This window comes from Typha latifolia, chromosome 5 (genome assembly GCF_019914945.1).
Source record: "Typha latifolia isolate L0001 chromosome 5, TyphaL0001v2, whole genome shotgun sequence".
In the NCBI taxonomy this organism is placed as follows: domain Eukaryota; kingdom Viridiplantae; phylum Streptophyta; class Magnoliopsida; order Poales; family Typhaceae; genus Typha; species Typha latifolia.
Genome location: NC_133090.1, coordinates 799641 through 823290, shown reverse-complemented (window position 1 = coordinate 823290; position 23650 = coordinate 799641). Strand labels below are relative to the sequence as shown.

At 41.2% G+C, this 23650-nt stretch overlaps 5 protein-coding genes across 5 annotated transcripts; 1 reads left to right on the top strand and 4 right to left on the bottom strand.

Annotated features, from left to right (window-relative positions):
• Positions 1-75: 75 nt before the first annotated feature.
• Positions 76-4387, bottom strand: LOC140789817 (sucrose synthase 7-like). Its single transcript, XM_073139664.1, has 17 exons — positions 4220-4387; positions 3978-4110; positions 3727-3881; positions 3431-3623; positions 3225-3343; positions 2929-3145; positions 2758-2853; positions 2461-2634; positions 2261-2377; positions 1993-2159; positions 1693-1917; positions 1287-1608; positions 960-1204; positions 735-873; positions 516-610; positions 402-425; positions 76-300 (listed from the first exon to the last, which is right to left on the bottom strand). The coding sequence occupies exons 1-17, from the start codon at positions 4321-4323 to the stop codon at positions 270-272; spliced, it is 2556 nt and encodes an 851-aa protein (XP_072995765.1). The 5' UTR covers positions 4324-4387; the 3' UTR covers positions 76-269.
• A 2040-nt stretch (positions 4388-6427) lies between these two features.
• On the bottom strand, positions 6428-8393 carry LOC140789392 (trans-cinnamate:CoA ligase, peroxisomal-like). Its single transcript, XM_073139073.1, has 2 exons — positions 8171-8393; positions 6428-8080 (listed from the first exon to the last, which is right to left on the bottom strand). The coding sequence occupies exons 1-2, from the start codon at positions 8366-8368 to the stop codon at positions 6536-6538; spliced, it is 1743 nt and encodes a 580-aa protein (XP_072995174.1). The 5' UTR covers positions 8369-8393; the 3' UTR covers positions 6428-6535.
• A 1220-nt stretch (positions 8394-9613) lies between these two features.
• LOC140788650 (uncharacterized) lies at positions 9614-13882 on the top strand. The gene is made up of 8 exons (XM_073138003.1): positions 9614-10769; positions 10863-10947; positions 12037-12133; positions 12243-12306; positions 12391-12447; positions 12562-12599; positions 12689-12770; positions 13353-13882. The coding sequence occupies exons 1-8, from the start codon at positions 9705-9707 to the stop codon at positions 13440-13442; spliced, it is 1578 nt and encodes a 525-aa protein (XP_072994104.1). The 5' UTR covers positions 9614-9704; the 3' UTR covers positions 13443-13882.
• Positions 13852-17803, bottom strand: LOC140788649 (putative disease resistance protein RGA3). The gene is made up of 2 exons (XM_073138001.1): positions 14296-17803; positions 13852-14217 (listed from the first exon to the last, which is right to left on the bottom strand). The coding sequence occupies exon 1, from the start codon at positions 17654-17656 to the stop codon at positions 14345-14347; it is 3312 nt and encodes a 1103-aa protein (XP_072994102.1). The 5' UTR covers positions 17657-17803; the 3' UTR covers positions 13852-14217; positions 14296-14344.
• Positions 17804-19592: 1789 nt separating this feature from the next.
• LOC140789927 (uncharacterized protein At2g02148) lies at positions 19593-23590 on the bottom strand. Its single transcript, XM_073139838.1, has 9 exons — positions 23468-23590; positions 23062-23350; positions 22768-22894; positions 22332-22670; positions 22073-22235; positions 21030-21153; positions 20883-20933; positions 20032-20295; positions 19593-19851 (listed from the first exon to the last, which is right to left on the bottom strand). Exons 2-9 carry the CDS (start codon positions 23245-23247, stop codon positions 19750-19752), a joined length of 1356 nt encoding a protein of 451 aa, XP_072995939.1. The 5' UTR covers positions 23248-23350; positions 23468-23590; the 3' UTR covers positions 19593-19749.
• Positions 23591-23650: the final 60 nt, after the last annotated feature.

Sequence of the window (23650 nt, the reverse complement as noted above, 5' to 3'; positions counted from 1 at the left end):
TCAAAACAAAAATAAAAATAAAAGATCCAATCCATTTGCGAAAGTACTGCTGTGAAGAATTATGACACAAGGAGATGATCGTGCATATTGCAACACTGATTATTTATTCATAAAAGATCCAATCCATTATTCAATCAATTTCAGTAACATTATTGACTTATATTTTGTTACAACTTTGTCATCACAAACGAACACGAATAAAAGAATCTCAACTTTTGATACGATAACCTCCACTAATATTCATCTCCGGTAGATTATTTATTGGGCGGCTACTTTGGTGTGAAGAAGCCTGTTATATACCTGAGACCATGCAAATTAAGATAGAGGGAGATGGATTAATGCATCACAATATGTGGATAAAGGGAAGCAATTGGACAGTTAAAAATGAGATTGAATCTGACCTCTGTAACACAGATGGCGTTCGTCTGCAGCAGTTAAAGATAGATTGAATTTTTATCAGTCAGTTGCTTCGCCTGGGTTTCTTTGTATAAATTCGTAATAATGGGCAGACTTGCCTTGGTTTTGGTTGTTCTTTTGGTACAATGCTAGTTGATGTCTTGCCCACCTCAGGCTGCTGAACTTGATTGCTAGCTATTGGCACTGTCTTTGCCTGCAAAAAAGAAAAGAGAAAAGAAGAAGATCGAATTCTATATATCACACACACACACACACACACACACACACACACACACACACACATATATATAGTTTACTAATGTCAGAAATAAACTCACTAAGTTTCTGAAATGAAGATTGTAGAATAGCTGCAGATATCTCTGCTTGGCTTGCTTCTCCTCCTTGTTCATTTGCCTCCAGAAGCCGTAGATTGATCCCATTGTCAACACTTTACTCGCGTAGATCTTCCAAGTATAGCTGCATTTAATTGCCAGATAGTTACCAGGACAATAGTATTGTATTGGCAAATCAATTAATTGTGACATATTACTGATCTAGATTACCATTCATAGATACGTTGGAGGCCGGCGGTGGACATCTTGTTCCAGTAACTAGGATCGTCCCTGCATTTCTCGAAGAAGTCTGCAATCTTTTTGCTTGATTCTTCGCCGTTGGTTGGATTAATGTGGAAACCAGAGACTCCATCAACTATGATCTCTGCTGGCCCTCCCTGATTTGTTGCAAATGTTGGTAGCCCACAGTTCATTGCCTCAATAACTGTTAGGCCAAATGCTTCATATAGTGCAGGCTGCCGAAAATGTATATTTATAAGCAATTCAGTTATCTTCATATTGGTTGGTTGTGACATGAAGAAATGGTAGTGATCTGACCTGAATAAAGGCTCCTTTAGTGTCTGCAATGCAGCGGTATAGCTCACCGTTGCGAACTCGATCGGTCTGTGCTGCAATCCAGCGCATCTGACCCATCAATTGGTATGTTTCAATCAGGGAATGCATCTTCTTGATTTCACTGATCTCTTCTCTGTCCTTGGATTTTGCTGGGTCGAAGAAGCCAGCCACCACGACGAGGTTCACAAGGTCCCTGAGCCTCTTGTTCTTACAATACCACTCAACCAATCCAGTAATGTTCTTCACTGTGTCCAGCCTCGCCATGGAGAATATGATAGGCTTCTTTCTGTCTGCTAGGAACCCTCTGTATCAAGTAAAGTTCAAAGTATTATTAGTTGCATCAAGAAAGTGAAGAAATGCCAATGAAAGGCTACGCTGAGAGACTGACATATGCTCATCATTGTCAACTTTGCTATAGAGTAGCTCTTCAATCTCAGGATGCAACGAAATCAGGCGCTTCGGTTTTTGTGTGTAGGGGAAGTAGACCGATTGATCGGCTCCAGGGGCAGCTATGTTAAACTTTGGATCGAAGACGTTGATGCCCGAGGCAAAACGACATAGGCCTGGCATCGTAAATGCGTTGTGGCTTTCATACTGTCCAGGCTTATCCTTACTGCATCGTCAAGGTACCGATAAATTTTCGAGAACTTCATGGTTTCAATCAAAGTGAAAATTTTGGTTTCCTAACCTTCCAGCAATTTCTTGGTATGTACTGGTGATGATGAAATCACTAGTGTTCATTGCAATCATATCAGCAGTGAATTGGCATGAGAAATGGTATTTCTGATCCAGTGCCTTCCACTTAACATCAGAATCTTCATACTTTGTCTTTTCAAGAGCATGCGCAATTGTTGCCTTGTTGTTTGATCATCGTAAAAGACAATTAGATTGCGTCGAAGGGGGAACAAAAACATTCTATAGGTAGAAGGGGTAATAATAACCATCCATTGCAGTACCTGTGTGATTCCAAGTTTGGTTGACATGAGAGACGCAACCAAGTTTCCATCTGAATAATTCCCAATAATCAAGTCTGGTTTTCCTTCCAAGATGTCGAGAACTTTGGCAGTAGCATCCTGTGAATCCACAAGAATTAGTGCTCAAAGGAAACATTCTATACACGTAGGAATTACTGAAAAAGATTGCATCAGCTACATACCTGAGCAAATCTCTCAAGATAAGGGTAGATATCGAAGCGAGACACCCACGGGCGAAGAATTTCATTTTCTGTTCTAAAAGGCACACGAAGGATGTACGAATGCATCGTGTTGAGAACTGGCTCTAGTTCTTGATTGCATTTAGTTCCCTTGGCTTCTGGTATCAACCTTGTTAGCTGCAGAATAGTGAGCAAACTACCATTAGATGCTTCCTTTTTTTTTTTCTTATCATCAGATAAAGTTCTTCATGCAATGAGTGAGTGAGATTCAAAATGCAAAGGACCAATTATAACTTTTACCACAATAATCTGAGGTTTTACAGTCAAACCCTGTTGCTTGATCCTGAGCAGCAATTCTTCCTCAAAGCCTCTAACTTGGTCTAGAATGTAAACAACCTGTTAACCAAAGATTTTTTGTTAATTTTGCCTGCAAATTTGATACATGGTTCAATGCAATTATTTTCGGTTTACCTGTCCTCCTGTATCAGGCAAACCGAGCACACTCTCTTGCCCGAAATAGCCATGGGGAGAGAGGATCACAATGCTAAATATGGTTGGTACTCTACTGAAGAATTTTTCCATGTTTGATGGATCTGGTGCTTGAAGCACCTCTGACAGACAATTCAATGTCTCCTTAACTCTTTCTGCAGTATCACCCCATCCTTTCTCCAAGCCCCACTCTTCAAATCTGCAGACATGAATTGGATCTTTAGCATATTTTTTATGTTATATATGCAAGATTTTGTTTAGAATGCAAAGCAAATCACCTTAGTGCAAATTTCTGGAATGGTGTGGCTTTCGGGAGCCCGCTGACAAAGACTTCAGCTAGCAGTAGGGCTGTCTGAAGTTTGTCGACGGTGTTGAGGGTGTCATTGATCATTAGTTTCTGAAAAATTCAGCAGTTCAGTTTAGAGTATCTGAAATGATTCATTCTAAATTCATTGGCGCTAGCTTAGTACTATGAATTGCTTACTTCTCCGCGGTAATTAAGTGCGAGTAAGTAGTCCAACAGCGGCTTAATGCTCGTGGACTTTTCGCTCAGCTTGGAAGATAAGAATTTAGATACAAACTGCATTCCTTTCCCTATTGATGAGGGTAAGGTTAGGTGAGGAGTTGATAGATCAAGAGCTCCAAAATCCACCTCTAGTGCAAGCTCATCCTTTGCCCTGCAATTTACACATGAATAAGTGCAACTCCAAGGCCCTTATAGATCATCAAATCACATTATCACATCCATCTGTAAATTCTCAATGATCAAAATTGTTATACCATTGCTCATCATATACACTTTCTTTGAACTTTAGGTATTCTGAAGTCGTGATCCCTTCGACCGACAGGTCCTCAGAGTGGACCTTGACATACTCCCAAATTCCTGGGTGCGGTCTGACCGCAAACGCGACGAATGGAGGAAGAACTACTGCCTCCTGCCACCATAACATGGTAATTCTTGTAAAAATTACATGCATTTTATGTCTTATTGATGCAAAAGGTGCTTCAAGGAATCAAGATGAAGGCTTTACCTGTGTGCAACAAATGATGTAACCCAGAAAGCCTTCCATAAGCTTATCCTTCTCAACCTTATCGTCCATCGATTTCTCCAACTCTTCCATCAACTGTTGGTTCTTCATGAGCCTCTTGCCTTTCGAGACATACCTAAAAATTCAACTCAAAGATGATAATATTCTCATGAGACCATTCACCCATGAAACCTAATCATAACTCAATAGAAGTGTTCCATTAATGGATAGAAACGCCACATTACCGTGCGAAGCACCGCTTCATCTGATACCGGCTTTGTCTCAATGCATCAGGCATGCTATCAGCAAGGCTGTCTGCTCTCTTGAAGCTAATTGAAGCTTTAGCCATAACTAAAAAACTTTGAGTGCTGACTAGAGATTGAAGTCTTCAAAGGAAGCTATGGTTTGCTGTCTTTCAAATTTGTGAAGGTGGGTATTTATAGAAGATATCAACTTTGTTTTAGCATAGACTAGGTTGCCTCCAAAAGTTTCTTTCACTTAGTTGGCAGAGTTTTGGAGTAGGAGGCAGGGGATGCTAAGTTCACAGGAGAAAGCACATTACATTGCTTGCCGAAGTGAATCATAAAGATAGATGGAAGGCAAGAAAGGCATTCTTCTCACACAGTGGAAGATTACTTCTAGAGTTTGCAATCTCTTGTTGCAATTATCAATTATTTATTCTTCTCTTCATTTTTTTTCTCTCTCTTTTTCTTCGTTTTGATGGGCAAAGAATAAAGTTTCTTGATCAATTGAGGATTGGAATTTCACTCCCTTAAAAGAATGGTATTGCATGTTGTTCTACTTTCCATACTGGCCTTGCCCAATAAGTGTTTCTAGGTTTTTTGGCCGTTGGCTTTTTTAATTTTAAAAAAGTAACGGACACCAAACAAGGGAGCAGATCATCTGCAGGGCCGAAGCAGGACTTTCCTGCATCAATGTACTTGGTAGTTCCTGATAGGCTTTGTTTTCAATATCTACAAGAAATAACAAAAATACCCCTACATGTATTCATTATAGTATTTTTTTTATTGATATAAACTAGACAAGAGAGATAGCCCTCCACAATAAATAAGTCAAACAGTTCGACAACGGTCCTATGAATATGTATTGTACTCATTGATTTTATTAGAGTTGGTAGCTATATTTTTCGTGACCAATAAAGTCATGAGTTCGACTTCAATTGCAAACTATATTATGGAGAAATTATTTAGTGGTTTAGTGATTTGGCTCAACGGCTTGGAGCAAGTCTCGGCAGTATTTAATTCGAAGCAATTATATGACTTGAAATTTAGACTAGACAGCTAAAAACTCGGTGCAACCTAGGTGTTTTTGTATCTAGATAGAGTTAACCATTTGTCCAGCCAATATATAGCCTTCAAGTTCATAAATAAAAAATAAAAAGAAAAATTATCGTAGTTGATTACGATATTTGCCTACAATAAATATCACTTCCCAATATATTAATTAGTCATAGTTTACGGGGGATAAAAATATAATTAAGCATAAGAATGAATTCTTTATTTGTTCATAGAAATTAAGGACTACAAGAATGTGAACATAACATGAGGAGTAACATGCATGCCTTTTTACTTTTATTCTTTTGAAAGGAAAAAAAAAATTAAAAGAAAAGTGAAGCTCAAAACAATTTGCAGTCAAAGTTGGGACCAACGGGCAAAGTTATCATGCCGTGTTATTTTCTCCGTCAAGAGTCAAAGAGTTAAGAGCTAAGAATTTGTTCCACTGCGCAGTTCACGTTATCTGACTGCATGATTAATTTATTCACGTGCAGTCAATCCGATCCGAATCCAAAGACTTTTTATCGTGTTTAGATTAATATAATTAAGTTCACCCTAACCGGATTGACCTGCTAACTAAAATAATCTCATCCATGTTTATTATATTAACTCATCTAATGATCTAATCTGCCAACTCGTTTACGACGCAACAATTTAATTATAACACACACACTTAAAAGAAAAACTTAGTTATAAGCCTAATAATTTACATAACTTTGAATATATTATATTACAAGATAACTCATTTATGATGAATTATATCCGTGTTAAAACCATAACAACATCCTTCTAGTTTCTATAATATATATATATATATATAGGAGTCATAGTTGATCGTGACTGCAATCATCCATCTCCAAACTAAGGAAGTCACTTTGCCACAGAATAGATATAGAAGAACTAGAAGTCTAGAAGTCATTTAGTTAAGCTTATTAGTTATTATACAACTCTACCACAGCGGTGAAATCTTATTAAAAACTATTAGTCTATGAGTTTGAGTGTTCTTGTAGATGTTAGAGTAAGCGTGCTTAGTGAATTTTCAAAGTATATGCTCACAGTTTAGATTTATACTGCGAGAAGTAGAAGGATAAAATTAGATTTATGAAGTTTTTTATTTTTCTCCAACTGTCATATTATAGCCAAGAAAGAATTTTTACTCCCATGCTAAAATGTTACACAATATATATATATATATATATACTAAAATGTTTATTTTTCTGTACACGTGGTAAGTTCCCACGTACGTTATTAAATCAACTAAGAAAGTTAAAGGCGTGACGTGGCCATCACCTGCTCCACGTGGCCATCGACGTGTCTGTTCCTTTTGGACGTGGAGCCCACGTTGGCCGTCTTCTTCCTCTCGGCGATCTTGAGCCCACGAGCCATCTCTCTCAGCTGAAACTTTTGTATCTTTCCGGTGGAAGTCTTCGGTAGCTCCTCCATGAACACCACCTTCTTCGGCACCATGAACCCCGCCATCTTACTCCTGCAGTACGCCATGATATCCTCCTCCTTTATTTTACCTCTTCCACGCTCCTCCTCCTTGAGAGCCACGAAGGCGCACGGCGTCTCGCCCCACCTCGGGTGCGGCATCGCCACCACCGCCGCCTCCGCTACCATCGGGTGCGCGTAGAGCGCCGCCTCCACCTCGACGCTGCTGATATTCTCACCCCCGGATATGATCACGTCCTTCGACCTGTCCTTGATCTCCACGTACCCGTCCGGGTGGATCACACCGACGTCTCCGGTGAGGAGCCACCCGTCCTTGAAGGCGGCGGCTGTGGCGGCGGGGCTTTTGTAGTACCCCTTCATGATGCTGCTCCCGCGGATGGCGATCTCGCCCAGCGAGACGCCGTCGCGGGGCACGCTGCGCATGTCCTCGACGACTTTGACGTCCACGTCGGCGAGCGTCAGCACGCTGACGCCCTGCCGTGCCTTCAGCTTCGCGCGCTCGTGGGTCGGTAAACGATCCCACTCCTCGTGCCACTCGCAGACCAGCGCCGGCCCGGTGGCCTCCGTCAGCCCGTAGGCGTGGGTCACGCGGAATCCAAGCCGTTCGATCTTTTCAAGCAACGGCGCCGGCGGCGGGGAGCCGCCCGTGAGGACGTTAACTGGTTTGGTTAACGGGCGGCGGTCGGCGGGGGAGGCGTCGAGGAGGATGTTGAATACGACGGGGGCGCAGCACATGTGGGTGACGCCGCGGGCGGCGATGGCAGAGTACATCTCCCTGGCGGTGGTGGCCCGGATGCAGACGTTGGCGCCTCCGCGGGCGGCGACTCCCCACGTGAAGGTCCAGCCGTTGCAGTGGAACATGGGAAGAGACCAAAGATACACCGGATGACTTCCGACTCCCCACTGGAGAAGAAGGCTAAGAGTGCTTAGATAAGCACCTCGGTGGCTGTACACCACCCCCTTCGGCGCCGACGTCGTGCCGGAGGTATAGTTGAGGGCGATGGGGTCCCACTCGTCGTCGACCGGGCAAGGAGTGTGCTCCGGGTCGCCGCGCGCTATCAGCTGCTCGTACTCGAGCTCCCCGAGGCGTATCCCCGTCGGGGCGTCGACATCATCTATCATGATGGCGAGGGGTAACGATGCATCGACACCATCGGCGACGAGGATCTTGAGGGCGTCAATCGCGACGCGGACGTACTGGTAGTCGACGAAGAACACCTTCGTCTCCGCGTGCTTCAGGATGGTCGCCACGTTGGCCGCATCGAGCCTGGTGTTTAACGTGTTGATCACCGCTCCGGCCATCGGCACCGCAAAATGCATCTCATACATCGCCGGAATGTTCGGTGCAAGCACAGACACCTACAAAAATAACTTCTAACATCACCTAACCTATTTAAATACGCGACAGGATATTATAAGTAACACAAAAGAGCATTCACTATAGCTCACCACATCGTTCTTCGAAACATTAAGAGATCGAAGAGCGGAGGCCAAGCGGCGGCAACGTTCATATGTCTGCTTCCAAGTGAAACGGGTATTCTCGTATACAACCGATGTGAGATCGCCATATACGGCAGCCGCCCTCTCCAAGAAGGTGACGGGGCTAAGGGGAACATAGTTGGCTGAGCATTTGGGTAGTTGATCCATTAATTAGTAGCTTAGAAGATCGGAGTAGCAAAAGGATGTGAAGGTGATGGGGGCATAAGTATGTTAGAAGAGGTTTATATAGATGTGGTACAAGGGACGGTGATGGGTAATTGAAAGAAGCAGGCGTGTGGAAATAAGTAGTCTACGTAAGGACCACTGACCGTTGGTATATACTTGATATTTCCCGCCAACCATTTTTGATTCTGGTAAAAGCTTTAATTCCGTTGTTTTCTTTTCCTAATTTGAAATTTGAAATTTTACTTTGAACTTTCGTGAATGAAACGGTGAAACCCACACTGCACGGCAGCTGATGCACTGCAGTCCCGGGATGCATCAATTTATCGGCTGAGGAAAACTCCTAGAGTCAGAGATCTCTACTAACTTACATTTAGTTTTTAACCTTTTCTTTTCTTTTCTTTTTTGAAATAAATGGCTGATATATTCAATTGGCATAGATGGACCTAAGGGTGAAAGAAAGTTTGACCGAGGAAAATGTTGTTGACGCCTGCCTTTGATGGCAATTGGCTGGCCAGTCTATATAGAATTGAAAGAGTCAAAAGGAATTGAAAGCATAACTTATTAGACTTAAGTTTGAGTTGCCCTAGGAGAGTTCTTAACTAAGGCTTGGGCTAGGGTTTTTACCCCTCCTGGGGGGTGCTTCTTTCTTGTCGGGTTTTTCTTCCTTTCTTCTCTCGATTCCTCTCTCTCCTTTGTTGTTGTGAGCTCTCCATCTCTTCTTTTCCTATATCCTGCATTGGTAGTGGCTGATATATAAGGCAAAGGCATCGGAGGTAGAGCCTCCACTCTGCCACCTTGTGACTTATGTTAGGTTAGTCCTAGATGCGAGATATTTTATATAGTGGTAAAATCTTTTAAGTTTTTTTTTCTCATCATATTTAACTAAGTTGTATGTCTAATTTAAAGATACTCGTAGAGACAAAATTATAGATAATCAAAGTATATTTATCATCTAAAATCTAATTAATACTAATGAGTATTTTTTTAAATTCGACGGCGAAATATGATATAAAAAACAACAGTTTCAATTTAGTTATAATCATATGAGATAAAGTGATATGAATGTAACTATAAAGTGAAGAAGTGAATTTAGGCAAATCCAACTTAAAATCAGATGGGCTTTATCCCTTTAATGGGCTTTATCCCTTTAATGGGCTTTAGTTTTCTTTTATCTTATTGATGGGCTTTTAGCCTTTAGTGTTCCAGGTTATAGGAAAAATGAAGAGGACGCAGTATACACAGGCCTTCATTGGGCCACCCTCATTGGAGGTTTTAGGAAACCCACCTACGGCTAGGGTTTCTTCCTCCTCCTCTGTCAATGGAGACCAACTACAAGCGCAAGCGTGATGGATCTCCGCCGATTTCTCCCTCCCCCGGCGAGAACGGCGGCGTCGACCTCGCCCTGCTGGAGGCGGTGGAGAAGTCTCATGCCGCCGCCGGCGTCGAGGTCCTCGACCTCCGGGCCGCCAAGAAGCTCGTCCTCTCCTTCGAGCGCCGCCTCCGCGACAACCTCGAGGCGCGCATGAAGCACCCCGACCAACCCGACCGCTTCGCAGATTCCGAGATCGACCTCCACGGCGAGCTCGAGCGGCTCAAGGTCCTCGCCGGCGCCCCCGAGCTCTATCCGGACCTCGTCGCACTCAACTTTGTCCCCTCCCTCGTCTCCCTCCTCGGCCACGACAACTCTGACATTGCTGTTGACGTCGTCTCCCTTCTCACCGACCTCACCGACGAGGACGTTCTCGATGACAACGACGAGCCCGCGAGGGCCCTCGTCGACGCCTTCGTAGAGAACAACGCCCTCGAGCTCTTAGTCCAGAACCTCGCCCGTCTTTCCGAGGCTGATCCCGACGAGTCTGCCGCCATCTACAATACTCTTTCGACGATCGAGAACATGATCGAGGTCAAGCCCGCCGTGGCCGAGATGGTCTGCGAGCGTACCAAGCTGCTGCGGTGGCTTCTTGGGAGGATTAAAATCCGAGAATTTGACGCGAACAAGCAGTACGCTTCAGAAATTTTAGCGATCCTGCTGCAGAACAGCGCAGCGAATCAGAAACGGCTAGGGCAGATGAATGGGGTGGATGGGGTCTTACAGGCCGTCGCAATGTATAAGTCGAGGGATCCGAAGAGTACGGACGAGGAGGAGATGCTGGAGAATTTGTTTGATTGCTTATGTTGTCTTCTGATGCCGGTGGAGAACAAGGAGAGGTTTATGAAGTCGGAGGGGGTGGAGCTGATGATTATTATCATGAAGCAGAAGAAGTCGGCTTATGGATCCGCGATCAGAGCGCTTGATTTCGCCATGACAAAGTATCCACCGGCCTGCGAGCGTTTTGTCGACGTGTTGGGGTTGAAGACGGCCTTTGCTGCATTTATGGGTAAGGCAAGTCTTCTTCTATCTCCTCGGGTCATGTAACTTTTCTTGGTACTATGTTGGATTTTCTTACAATCATTCAATTTTCTGATGGGTACGCAGATTCCGGTCAGCAAGAAAAATAAAAAGGAGAGTTACCAGGAGGAGCTTGAAGAGCGTATTATTTCACTTATTGCATCATTATTTGGTAAGAAGGCAAGTAGTTTCAGAACTTCAATTTTCTCTGTATGAAAGCACTACTCTTTTCTTTTAAATAAATGAGAGTTTTTTCTTTGACAAATTTTCAACTGTGCAAACATGCGGAACATGTGCCTGCTAAATTGTATTTTTTAGTTGTAGCTTTTGTTACTTTCTGTACCTTTTAGTATTATATATCTGAATAGGTATTGTGGTACTATAATTGTTCTTGAATATTCAGATATCTGTGCCGATAGGATGTAACATTTATTATTATATATGGAATTTGAAGTCCCAGTGTCTCCATGAGAAGCTTCTTCATGTAACTTAGATTATCAGAAAATATGTTACTATTAGTTGAAATCTTCTTAACTAAAACCAACTTTGGGGCCAGTAGTTTGTATCGTAATAATAAAGTTTCTCTTTACGACTCAAAGGTTTGAACACATATGATCCTAACTTTTCAAGGTAAATCTTTAGTGTAGCTTCTCTCTGTCATAAGTAGTTGTTAGAAGGCTTGGTGACTTCAGTTTTGTTGTTCACTTATGTGGTTGTATAAATACAGTGAATGGATGTTTGTGTCAGTTTGTACATGCATGTAACATGGAGACCAATTAGGCTTATAGCACCTATACTACTTTGATCACAGATCACCTTATACTTGCCCAATGCTTTTTCTGGACTACACTAGCAGTATTATTTGTGGCATAGAGTCTTTGCTTCTTGCGTAATTTAAATTCTACAGTTGTGAATCTGTACTTTCCTGTAAAATATAGCTGAGGGGATGCTTCACTTGAACATAAGGTTTGATCTCTTTGGAGGAATAACAGGACAAGGTAGAAGGATGAGAGTTGCAGTCCATGTGATATCCGCATCACCATGACTGTATGGAAGAGCTCTATTAGTTTTTTTTTTTTGGTTATGGAAGAGCTCTATTAGTTGATCCGGACCATAGTTCTCATTTGGAGAAGTTCATTACCATTTTGCTTTTTTGACCCTCTTTTTCTCAATTTAGTATGTGTAACCTTTTAACAGTTTCCATTTGTTATTGAATGATCAAGTTATCTTACATTTTGGTGGTAATTGCATTCTTTCATAGCTGGTATTGTGAGAGGTTCGAGAAGGGAGAGATTGTTAAGCAAGTTTGTGGAAAACGAATGTGAAAAGATAGACCGCCTGATGGAACTTTATGTGCGGTAATGCTACGGAATGCTTTGAGAAATAATACAGAATGGTGTTGTGAATTTTCTATCATTCTTGAATTTGCTATGATTGAGACCTTTCCTACTGTGTTTTAATTTGCAGGTATTCAGATAGAGTAAAAGCTGAGACAGAGAGTTTTGATAGGCTTGAACTGGATGATCTAGAGGTTGTTCTCTCATTCTGATTTGCTCCAAAGCTTTTAATTGTATTGAACTCTTAAATCTTACAAATCTCTTCTTCTTTTTAAAAGATGGATGAAGAGGAGCGTTATAATCGAAAACTTGAAGCCGGGCTCTATACACTTCAAGTAAGCACAATTTTTTAAAAACTGTGGAGCATCTTTACTTTGAGGATCTATATTAATAAAACTTTTCTTTTTTACTTTTCTAAAGTGAGTTTCTTTTTTTTTTTGATTCTTCAGTTAATTGCAGTCATTTTGGGACACCTTTGGTCTTCTGAGTAAGTTGAAATTAAATAGCTTTTCTCAAACTGCTCGACTGTCTTAGTGTGGGTTTTGTAACAATTTATATTCGATTTGTATGTTGCAGCCATCAGCGCATAAGGGGAAGAATAGAATTACTTCTTAAGCAACATAAATTGACAAAGCAGGATGTTAAAGATATACTTCAGGTACACTTGATTAACTAGCCTTTTCTTGCTTCCAGTATGGGGTTGGTATTCTTATGCCATGTGGTGATATCCAATGTTAAGTGTATAAGTGACAGCTTTAGTAATTATAACCAGGGAAAATTCCAACTTATAGAGTGCAATTATTCCGGTTCATGAAGGATGAAAGTTCCCTGTTGTTTCTTTGCCTGTTCTAAATGTTTATTAGCTTTGTAATAAAGAAAGAATGATTGCAAACCAGTGTGCCAGTTGGTGCAGCCTTAGTTCTTAGCATCTTTTTTGTACCGATTTCCACTGTTATAGTAGTTAGACACCCAATTGTCTGGGTAGCAGGCCAGGCTTGATTTGCAGCCAGGGCTTCATTATGCTTTCGGCAACTTCTCTTCTGTTAGTTTGAGAGAAATATTGCATCCTTTTCTGCCCCTTGAGAGCCTAAACTTCCAAGTATTTATAGATTATTCAGTCATCTTTTCTTTTCCTTTTTTTTTTTTTTCACTTTCATCTTCTTTACATGTTCATTGCATGACCGCGGCTGTAAAAATCTGGCGGATGAAGAGACTTATTGGCTGCTCCTTTGTAATGCAGGAGTATCATGATAACATTGGTGATTTAGATGGACCTGAAGAAAAGGAACGAGCACAAGCAAGGATTCAAAAATTCATTGCTTCATTTTGAGCCTATTATCCATTCAGTAGATCTTTTCGGTCCGTATCAAGAAATGGTCGACGATGGGTGAGTGGCTGCATTGGAGTGCATGTCAACGTAATACAGATCTTAGCACCACGATTAATTTCTACATCATCAGAACATCAGTCAATTGGAACAGCAAGACTGAGTTGCTGTTTGGAAGTCTGAAGCATTTGTTGTCGAGCTAGCATGACACTATTAGCTGCTGCCTATTTGGTAATGGTGTATAACAAAATATGAATGTTTGTTCACCCGCAAAGGATAGTCATGCTCTTGTTTTTGTCAAGTTATGCAGAAGCTGGCACATTTTGTTTTAGGAATCCAGAAGTATATTTATGTTTGTTTTGATGATTTTGTAACGGTTGCAGCTACTGGTTTCAACCTTAATTAGATCTAATACACAAATGAAAAATCTCTGTTCAGATAAATCCTTGGGTGTTACAATTTGCCAATTTGGTTCCACAAAACAACTGCAATCATATTGGAAATAGGGAGAAGGGTATTGTTTACAAGTTTCCAAGAGATACATATCTGAGACTTGCTGGACAAAGCTCATCAAACCATTGCAGGGAACAATCAAACAACTCAAACCGAGTAAAATTAGTGACAATCATGCAACAAAGCTCATCAAACCATTTGCCAATTACCTCACAAGATAAAGCATAACGCAAGCATCTGAACTAAAAAAATGGCAACAAGAGTACATGCGCTGTTGCCCAAACTCCAGAATTCTCGCAAAGCCAAGCCAAGCCAAGTATATTAGCTGCAAAGAGATTTAGAAGTCTGACATAAGAGAGCAGCTACATCAGCTAAAGATAATTCCAAGAAGGAAAGAACTCACTGAAGGCAGAATCTTAAAAGTTGAACAGAGATCATCAGCTCCAATTCTGTCAGTCTCCTGATCCCACATTGGTCAGATAGACACAGCGACTTTTGCTGTACCTCAGGTACGCTGAACCATCACTGCTTGTGATCCTCACCTCTGGAATCTGCTTAACAATGTGCCAGTTCTTGCCACCTTCCATGCAACTCTTGAGCAGTGGCAACGTACATCGCACGTCGAACCGATGGAGATTGTGCGTCGCATTAGGCCCAACGTAGTGCTTCTTGAGTAATGCTGGTAGCCACCGGGGGAAGTCGATGCTCCAGAATATGATCAGCTCATCAAAGAAGAATGTCTCAGTTGAAGGAGGATATATGAGGCTCAGATTCTCTAGTGCATCAAGGCTGTCCACGTACTTCAAACTGGGGGCATCATCTATGACCAAAGATCTCAGTGATGGGAGCTTGGACACTCTTTGTAGCTTCTTGTTGTTCTTGAGGTAGAGTTCATCAGTCAAGAAGGGAAGGTCGCCGATCTCAGTAAGGCCATCAGCACCCTCAATATGGAGAGAATGTAGAGTGGATGTGTGCCTTAGACCTTGCGGCAGAGATCTCAGCTTAGGACAAAGCTGGATGTCCAATGACCTGAGACAAGGTAGCACCAACTTGGGTCCTTCAGTTTTTGGATCAACTTCTTCTTCCGTGCCTAGTGACCATTCCTCCAAATTGTTCATATGTTTAACGACTAGAACCTCGAGCTTGGGGAAGGCGGTGGTTGTTGCAGATGATGCACGGTGGTCACCAAGAAACTCGGTTCCAATGGCTGTAACTGCATCTGCATTTGAGATATGTAGGTGTTTGAGCTGGGGCAAGAGGCCCAGTGGAGGAAGCTGCATGCATGAACTACAGTTACAGAGTTCCAAGTAGACAAGATCAGTGAACACATTCCCCAACTTGGAAGTTGTCATCCAGTTTGGGAACCATCTACCGGAGTAGCACTGGATTACAAGTCTTTGTATGGTTGGTGGAGGAGAGAGCTCATTCCATATCTTCTCACATCTTAAGATTTCTTCCTCCGTGCAATGATGTGGCTCTTGTTGCTGTTGCTGTTGTCCTTGTCCTTCTTCTTTTTCTTCTTCTCCTTCTTCTTTTTCTTGTTCTTGTTCTTGTTCTTCTTTCAAGGATGTTCTTCCACATAAGTATAACTCCCTAAGGAGGGGTTTGTTTCTTAGTGCCAGAGCTCCTGAGTTAGCTCTCTCCAGATTCTCCACATGCAGATATCTCAATTCAGATAAAGACTGCAACTCATCTAAATCACACCCCTCAGAGTACTCGACTGGATTAAAATCATGGCCTACTGTGAACCCCGCAAGATGGTTAAGATGCTTCATTTTTCCTACTCCCTTTGGTACATAGCTCAACGAAGTTCTAGCGAGGCGAAGACACCGCAATTCACCTAACAAAGCAATTGACTTTGGAAGCTTATGCAAGTACTGGCAATCTTCAAGACTCAAAGTTTGCAAATTAACAAGGCATCCGATCAATGGCGGTAGCTCTCTAATATTAGTCCTATCAAGATTTAAGTACCTCAAGTGTATTAGATCTCCAATGGAGCTTGGAAGAGTTTCTATTGATGTGTTGCTCAATTCCAGAACTCTCAACAGCGGTACTGTCTGAAGTAGCAGTACATTCTCAATTATCTTCATATTAGGACTACTGAAGAACAGTAGAGCTCTCAAGCTTCTCTGCTGTTTAACAGAGATGGCGACTTCTGAACTTGCCTCCGCATTGCAGATTGCCACACGCCGAGGCTTCGGTAGAGGGCTCATGTTAAACCTTTGCCCACCATCAATCAAAATGCTTTCATCTGCCACCAAAAATTGTGCAAAAGAGCGCATAAGATCATGCATTTTGCACAAAGTCTGGCCTTGGCTACTCTGATCCAGCTCTAGAAGATTCCTTCTGATTAATTCCTTGTGATACTCTTCAGCTAGATCTTCCGGCAATGCATCAGTCTGCACTGGTATAAAACCTTCAGCAATCCAATATCGAGCGAGATCAAAGCAGTTCATCTGGTAATCCTCAGGGTACAATGCAGAGTAAAGGAAACACTGCTTGAGATTGGAATGCAAATCATCATAACTCAGGTATAGTGCTACTGGAAGTTCATGAAACTGCCTCATGGACCATGATTCATGTTCAAGTACTTTCTTCCACTCAATCCTGCGCTTCTCTCTCGATCGAAGGACTCCTGCGATGGCCTTGATCGCTAGGGGATGGCCGTTGCATTTTTTGACAATCTTAATGCCAACTTCTTTTAGACTAGACATCTTGTCCTCCTCACAGTCTGCAAACACTTCTTTACATAGCAAAGCCCAGCCACTGTCAGCATCCATACTATCAACATGGTGAATGTTTGCCTTAATCTTTTTTGTGATGTTTATATCTCGCGTAGTGATCAAGATTCTACCTCTAGCCACTATGTTTATCAAGGAATCCCTGAGCAAATCTCCCCATACATCAGACTTGCAAACATCATCCAAGACAATGAAGAAACTTCTCACAAGAGTGGAGGTAAGACAATTAACTAGTTCAGCCTTGCTCCCCTCGGCCTCACCGCAATTTCCTCCTGCACTTGTAATTATTTCCTTCAGCAGATCTATCTCTGATAACTTCTTGGACATGGAAATCCAAACTCGTATCGGGAAATTATCGATTATCTTTTCATCATTGTATATCTTGCGAGCAAGAGTAGTCTTACCAATTCCATCCATTCCAACAACCCCAAATACCTCAACTTTCTTCTTGCCTCCTCGTGCAATCAATTGAACAAGGCTATGTTCAGCCTTCACAATCTGAGCCCCAACAGCCTCATTCCTAGCTTCCACAGTACCAGTCTGGCAATGATTTAGTCTGATCTCTTCGACGGATGGATCAGTGTGCATAAGATCAGGCAATTCAAATCTAGCCTCATCTAACTCTTTCAGCCTATCATTTAGATTTACAATTTCGATACCGATCTCATGGCGGAATTTTGTGCAGGAAAAGCATTTGAACAGGCTAAAAGAACGGCGTACCACCGTCGAAGACGACCTGCGAGCATCGACCAATCTCCGCCCCTCGATCAGCAACCTGTCAATGATATCATCGACTTCATATATTGCATCTTTCAGCTGCACCACCCATGAATTGATCACTGGATCCTCAGCCCTCATCCTCCCTGAGTCTGAGGACTCAAGATTGGAGGTGATATCCACCATGGTCTTCAGGAGCTTTCTGATGTCGTCCCGCACACCGAGGATTCCGCATGCTTCTCCATCAACAAAGCTTGTGAGCAAAGTTATGCACCTTGTCATGAAGGCATCTAGGACTATTGCCATTGCTAATTTCTCTTGGAGCTCTTGGATCAAGGTGTATGTATGTTTGTATGTCTCATTGATGAAAAGAAACGACCAATTTTGATCCAACTTTTTTTAGCTTTTTGTTGACTTTTACTGGTTCATTTTTGAGAAAGATGACAGCTATTTGCACCTAGAATTCCTTCTGGTTAAGCTTTTTCCTCAATGAAATGAAGTTGATATGGACCCCCTCCTGTTCTTTTCTTTATTTCTTGCTCCATTATAATTGAAGAACATTTAGTTATTTGGTAGTTGATACTTCTTTTTACTTTTTTTTTTTTTAGTCTAGACTTTAAATCATATATGAGCCAAAAAGTCGGTCCTATGATCTCCTTCGTTAAAGAGAAAGGTACCTGTAAGCACCATATAAATATGACTTTAAAAATATATATATAAATATATATACTTAGAATGCGAAAAATCCTAATAAGGCTCGGATTAAATAAAGTGAGTAGAAACAAAAGCCTGATTAAATTTTCTTTCCATTTTATTATTTCAATGCCAATCTTTGTCTCATATAGGACATGATTGATGAATAATTTGTATAAATTTATGTTAGAGAGTTTAGAAGCTTCTGTGTTAACACATCACGGGTCAATTAATCACCAAATATTAGATTCTCACTAGAGGATCCGAATCCTAATACTCTCCAGCAAACAGATTTGTAATATAAATTGACCCTATGAATTATGTCAATTTTTAATCAGTTAATTTGAAGATCAAATCTTAACAACATTTACGTCAACTTTAACTAGGACTTGGCTTGTCTGGAAATAAAAATAAATAAATAAAAAGATTAAAAAGTAAAGACTGGCACATCTTTTCCAAGCCAAACCCCCCATTTTTGTTTACTTTCACAAGAATATAACAGAAGAATATTAGTTAATTTGTTCTTCATACCATTAATTAGATCTGAAAATAATACGTAGACGAATGCTAAGCCACCAATCTATGACGTGCTATGCATATTGTAGTGTAATATAATCAAGAAAAATGGTGAAGATTCATATGATTAAGAAACAAGAAAAACTTTAGAATAACAGGAACTAGTGATGATAAAGTAATTAAAATAAGTATGATAATCAGAAAAAAAATCGCATTTAAAGAAGTAGAATAAGCAACTAAAAATAAAACCTGAAACACCAAATGAATAGTTGTTGACAAAGTTTTATTCCTTATTTTATTGGCACTAAAAGAAAAAAAAATTAAAGATGCAGAGATAATATAAAATATTTAGAAATAAAGTATGGGAAGTAGATGTTTTACAGAAATAAAGACAACCAATAGAGTAATAAAGTCCTAAAGGACAAAAACAGAAGACAAAGGATTAATTTGTGGAATAAATACAAGTCAAATAGATATAAAAAAAGGAACCAAACTATTAAATAGAAAAGAATAATTTCTTCTGAAAGACGTATCAACTATAACCACATCTGATAAAGATTAACATGTAAAAGATATACATAAAGTATAAACAATTTATGAAAAAAAGAACTTTGTTAGCAATAAGTGGGTAATATAATTAGGATTGATATTTGTTCTATATTTGCTGCTTCAATGTAGAATAAAGATAAGCGTTGATTGGCACATCATTACACCATTGTCCAGAGAGCTGCAGTTAACGGAGAAATAATTCAATTCTTTTTCCAGCCCAACTGAAGCTGGAATTCCCAAGTTGGATGTCTATGATGAGCTGTTGGATGACTGTTTATATGCTCAATATTTGAAGGCTTCCTCTTTTCTTTCGCTATCCCAGCGATTTCTTTAGTTCACCCATCAATAATTACTGTGTGCCACAGACAGCTACAAACTTACCTCTATGAATCGATCTCTTTCTCCAACTTTTCGAGAGAAAGTATGGTGTGAAAAATTTGTCATGCACATGAGATTTCATTGTAAGAAGTATATACAGCAGTACTGGCAAGAAAAAAGATCTATAATTCATTGGCAGTGCTGACATATTCAACTAGTACAAGCCAACAGAAAATCTAAAGATGCAAGCCCCTATTCCTAGACATGCTGTGGATAAGAGAAGAGAACAAGAGAACAGACAAAGACATTACAAATACATTTCATCAGGTCCCTAACCTCTTACTGCCACACTCGGAGCAGAATTTAGAAGTCTCTCTCAAATAGGGGGAACCACATTCGTCACAAAACTTTGCAGGACTTGTTGGCTGAAACATAAAACCCATCAAAGTGTAAGCAGGAAACTTTAACGCAATAAAAAAAGGCAAAATAATGTATCAGTTGCTTAGAGACAGTTTCTCATAATTTGATTTTTCAGCAAACCATAAAGATTAAAATAATCTTTTAATACCTTTTAGCGTGTAACAAAAGAAAGGAAATTTTCTCACCACTAGATGCAAACGCCCTGCAAGATGGCCCACAGAGAGTGATTGCAAACAAGGCACGTGTTGGGGCATATTACGAGGTTGATGCTCTGGAGGAATATCAGGTACATGAGAATTATGTCCACACTGATGTATGCGAGGAAAGTGTGGAGTATGTTGGCTTTGCTGAACTATTTGGTGATGTGTTTGCTGGAGATGGTGAAACTGGGGTTGGTTTGGCAGTTGTTGCATATGCTGCTTTGGTGGAGACTGCTGCTGATTTTGTGGCTGAAAGAGTAGATGAAGCAAAGTTAGTACCTTTTCTGAGTACCTTTTCTGCCAAATTGACACAAGAGATACATTATACCTATAAATCATCACTAGCAACTGAATAGTTGAAAAACATAATTTCTTAGATTGCACATATGATCACTGAAATTGCAAAATCATATCAACTATCTATTTTACAACAGTCCTGTTAAATATCTTTGCAGCCCTTATTGCCCTGTGATCCTTTTTATCCTTTCATATCCAACCAATCGGCGAGATTGTAACCTAATGCCAACCGCCACTTTTCTCAACTTGACAAATGCCTTGCCTTTAGGTGAGCCCACACTTGAATAAACGAACCAGGAAACATAATTCACATGACACAATGCTGATGTTAGCAGTTCATTTTCTTGCAAGTGCACAAAAGTAATGATATTCATTTAATCCCCCTTTGTAAGGACATTTAAGATAGAAAACTTCATCTCTGTCAACCAACTAGCAAAGGATATTTTCTTTTATGACATCCGAATCTCAGGTGGAACATGACAAGCAAGTAACATACTCATAGAACAATGTAGACAAGGAATGACATCAGGCGCTCTTACCTCATTCAGTGGTGCACTACCCAGTGGTGAACAATCACTCCCTGAGAATGCCTAATTAAGTATAAAAGAAAACAGAATGACAGAAATTAGTTGCCCTCTGTGTAGCATATAAATCCCGAGGCATATATTACTTAATATGCAACTTACAGTGGAACCAGGAATGCTAAATGTTGGTTGAGATGCAGTTCGCCTGTACTTGTGACGAGGGGAGTAAAATTTATAGTCACTTGCAGATATAGCAATCTCATTTCGACCAGTCAAGCGTTTGAACCTGTTGTCCCATGCATATTTGTCATGAGAAGATAGATAAGACAGCAATCTCATTTCGACGAGTCAAACTCATGTTTTTCCATCAAACAACTAATTCATCCAAAATAAACTCTTTCTCAAATATTCTCGGAAAAAGATAAATAAAGGTGAATGAATTACCATAGTTCATTATTCTACTTATTTCTAATATACTGTATTTGCCTTCTAGATTAATTTGCTTCTTTAAGCATCTCGATGCTGAATGATCAATGCCCCTATCGAATTCTAACGATTTCTTCCCTTTCTATCCCTCTTGTTCGACAGATTCCTGCTAATAAGGAAGGTTCCGATAGTCACAACGATAGTCGTGCCATAGGCACGACACAGCACAGCACGGCACGACACGTGCCGTAAGAGAGGAAGAGAAAAAGGTAAAGGACTACTCCCTTCACCGCTCGCCGTCGCCGGCTCGTTGCTTGCCGAGACAACTTTGCCGCTCGCCACCACCTGAGCTCGCAACGCTCGCACCCTTGTCGGGTGCCCTAGCTTGAGGGAGGAAGAAAAAAGGGAGAGAGAGAGGGTCAGATTGGTCAATTAAAAATTTAAGTTGCAGATCTGGATCGCGACAGGAGTCTGAGCGATGCAAGCTCTAGCCACTGGCACGACCATCCATGCCTATAGATAAGTTAGATAAGCCTATCCAGTTTAAACCCCTTTTAAGCATACACCATATGACAACCAAAAGAAGTGATTAATGTCCCCTTCAGACATGAAATATCATTTTACACCTACTCTCTTTAGGTATTTGAGTCACTGATCAGGCTTTTATTTTTATATTTTGCAACTCATGCATGATAGTTTACTTGTAAATAAAATAAATATGCCTAAATAAAGTCATAACCAAAGGCATCATAAACTCAGATTTTTGTAAATATACATACCATTCGGCATCCTCCATAGTCATACTGATTGGTTTCTCGACAATTTCCAAACCATTGATTACAACAAAACGAACTCGCTTTTCTTCTTGCACTACAAGCTCAGGAAATCTTGTCCTCGTTGAATGAGAAGTTGCCAGTTCCCTTCTCTTAAAGCTACAATGACCTAGTACATCACAAACAGGAAAGTATAGATAAACAAATCAGTCACACAGAAAGTTAGCTCCCATCATCTTGCATATGCATGTAAGCTCCACTGTACCTTTTCTCGAAAACTTCTTTGCTAGCTTCCTATACAAACCACCAGCAGCTTCAAGAGCTACTTTTATTGTTTTCTCTCGAATACCGTCCAACGAAGCGAGGCGGATGTTAACATCATTTACTAATGTCTCATACAAATTTGCAATATACATTAATGGCAAGGCAAACCTCGGGTCACCTTCATAACGAACTTCTCGTGGCTTCCTTTTGTTCAATTTGTCGTGCCCTTGAACATAATCCACCGCAGAAGATTCTGCTACCTCAACTACATGCTCAGTGATAAAATGATCAACAATGACTTCCAAGAACCTCGCCCTTGCTGTTTCAAGCGGCAAAACATCTGCTCCAAAGTTGGAAATGAGAAGGACCAAAACAAGTAGGAGAAATCAAAGTTTGCAATGTGATACCAATATTATGAATCTGCCAAGATAAGATACCTTCAGTGGTGAGGATGTTGTAAGGCGGAGTAGAAGACCTGCTACTGTTCTCGAGTACAGAACGCTCTTCATCTACTCCTACACCATGCAGAGCTAACGAATTCCTATACGATTCATGCATGCAGTCCTGAGGAACCATCAAAGACAAATATTTTGTGTAAATGAAAACTCCAAACTCCAAAATCCAAACAACCCAAAACCCCATATCTAATCAACTCCTCATGCCACGATAAAGAACAAATCTTCTCAAAATTCAAACTTTTATGAAAAGACCAAGAGACCGAGGCATCATACCACGGAATTGGACTCCTCATCCTCGTTCTCCAAGCTATCCTCAGTAACCGCCTCGCGATCCACATCGCTGATCCCTTCGATCTCGTTCTGGCGACCATCCACGGTGTTAAGATCGTGCAAAGAGCCACTGATGTAAGAGCTCCCTGCTCTCATGTTATAGTGCTGCATCGGAACCCGAGCTCCCATGGCTCCAAGACCTCCCTCCGCCGTCTCCTCCACCGCCACCGCCGGAGCCCTAGCGACAGCTCCCCTCCCCCTTCCACCTCCTTCGACTCCCCTCCGAAGAAACCTGGGAATTGGATAGAAAACCCTAGCGCCATTTCCGGATTTGGCTTGGAGAAGCCCAAAATTTGAGCTCTTAGAGAGAGGGAAAGAGAGGTACAGAGAGAGAGAGAGAGTTCCGAACCTGATGACGGAGCTGAGCCTTAGAACGGCGGAGCCTGTCTCCGAGGCTGTCTTCCGGCAACTCCACACCTGCTTCCGAGCCGGTAGTCTCCCCGCAGCCTCTTATAATTCCTACTACTAAGCTGAATAGGATAGTTGTTTAGTAGTATTAATAGGTACTATAATAATAATTTAGAGGCAATAG

Bases quoted from the DNA above. Each gene is read 5' to 3' on its own strand.
- LOC140788650 (XM_073138003.1), top strand. From the start codon at position 9,705: ATGGAGACCAACTACAAGCGCAAGCGTGATGGATCTCCGCCGATTTCT. The intron at 10,948-12,036 runs GTAAGAAGGCAA...ATTCTTTCATAG, and splicing joins ACTTATTGCATCATTATTTG to CTGGTATTGTGAGAGGTTCG. The intron at 12,307-12,390 runs GTTGTTCTCTCA...TCTTTTTAAAAG, and splicing joins TTGAACTGGATGATCTAGAG to ATGGATGAAGAGGAGCGTTA.
- LOC140788649 (XM_073138001.1), bottom strand. From the start codon at position 17,656: ATGGCAATAGTCCTAGATGCCTTCATGACAAGGTGCATAACTTTGCTC.
- LOC140789392 (XM_073139073.1), bottom strand. From the start codon at position 8,368: ATGGATCAACTACCCAAATGCTCAGCCAACTATGTTCCCCTTAGCCCC. The intron at 8,081-8,170 runs GTGAGCTATAGT...TTATTTTTGTAG, and splicing joins ATGTTTCGAAGAACGATGTG to GTGTCTGTGCTTGCACCGAA.
- LOC140789817 (XM_073139664.1), bottom strand. From the start codon at position 4,323: ATGGCTAAAGCTTCAATTAGCTTCAAGAGAGCAGACAGCCTTGCTGAT. The intron at 2,378-2,460 runs GTATGTAGCTGA...GTGGATTCACAG, and splicing joins ATCTTGAGAGATTTGCTCAG to GATGCTACTGCCAAAGTTCT. The intron at 2,160-2,260 runs GTACTGCAATGG...TCAAACAACAAG, and splicing joins CCAAACTTGGAATCACACAG to GCAACAATTGCGCATGCTCT.
- LOC140789927 (XM_073139838.1), bottom strand. From the start codon at position 23,247: ATGGGAGCTCGGGTTCCGATGCAGCACTATAACATGAGAGCAGGGAGC. The intron at 22,236-22,331 runs GTACAGTGGAGC...GTGATGTACTAG, and splicing joins AAAGAAGTTTTCGAGAAAAG to GTCATTGTAGCTTTAAGAGA. The intron at 19,852-20,031 runs GTGAGAAAATTT...TTTATGTTTCAG, and splicing joins CAGGGCGTTTGCATCTAGTG to CCAACAAGTCCTGCAAAGTT.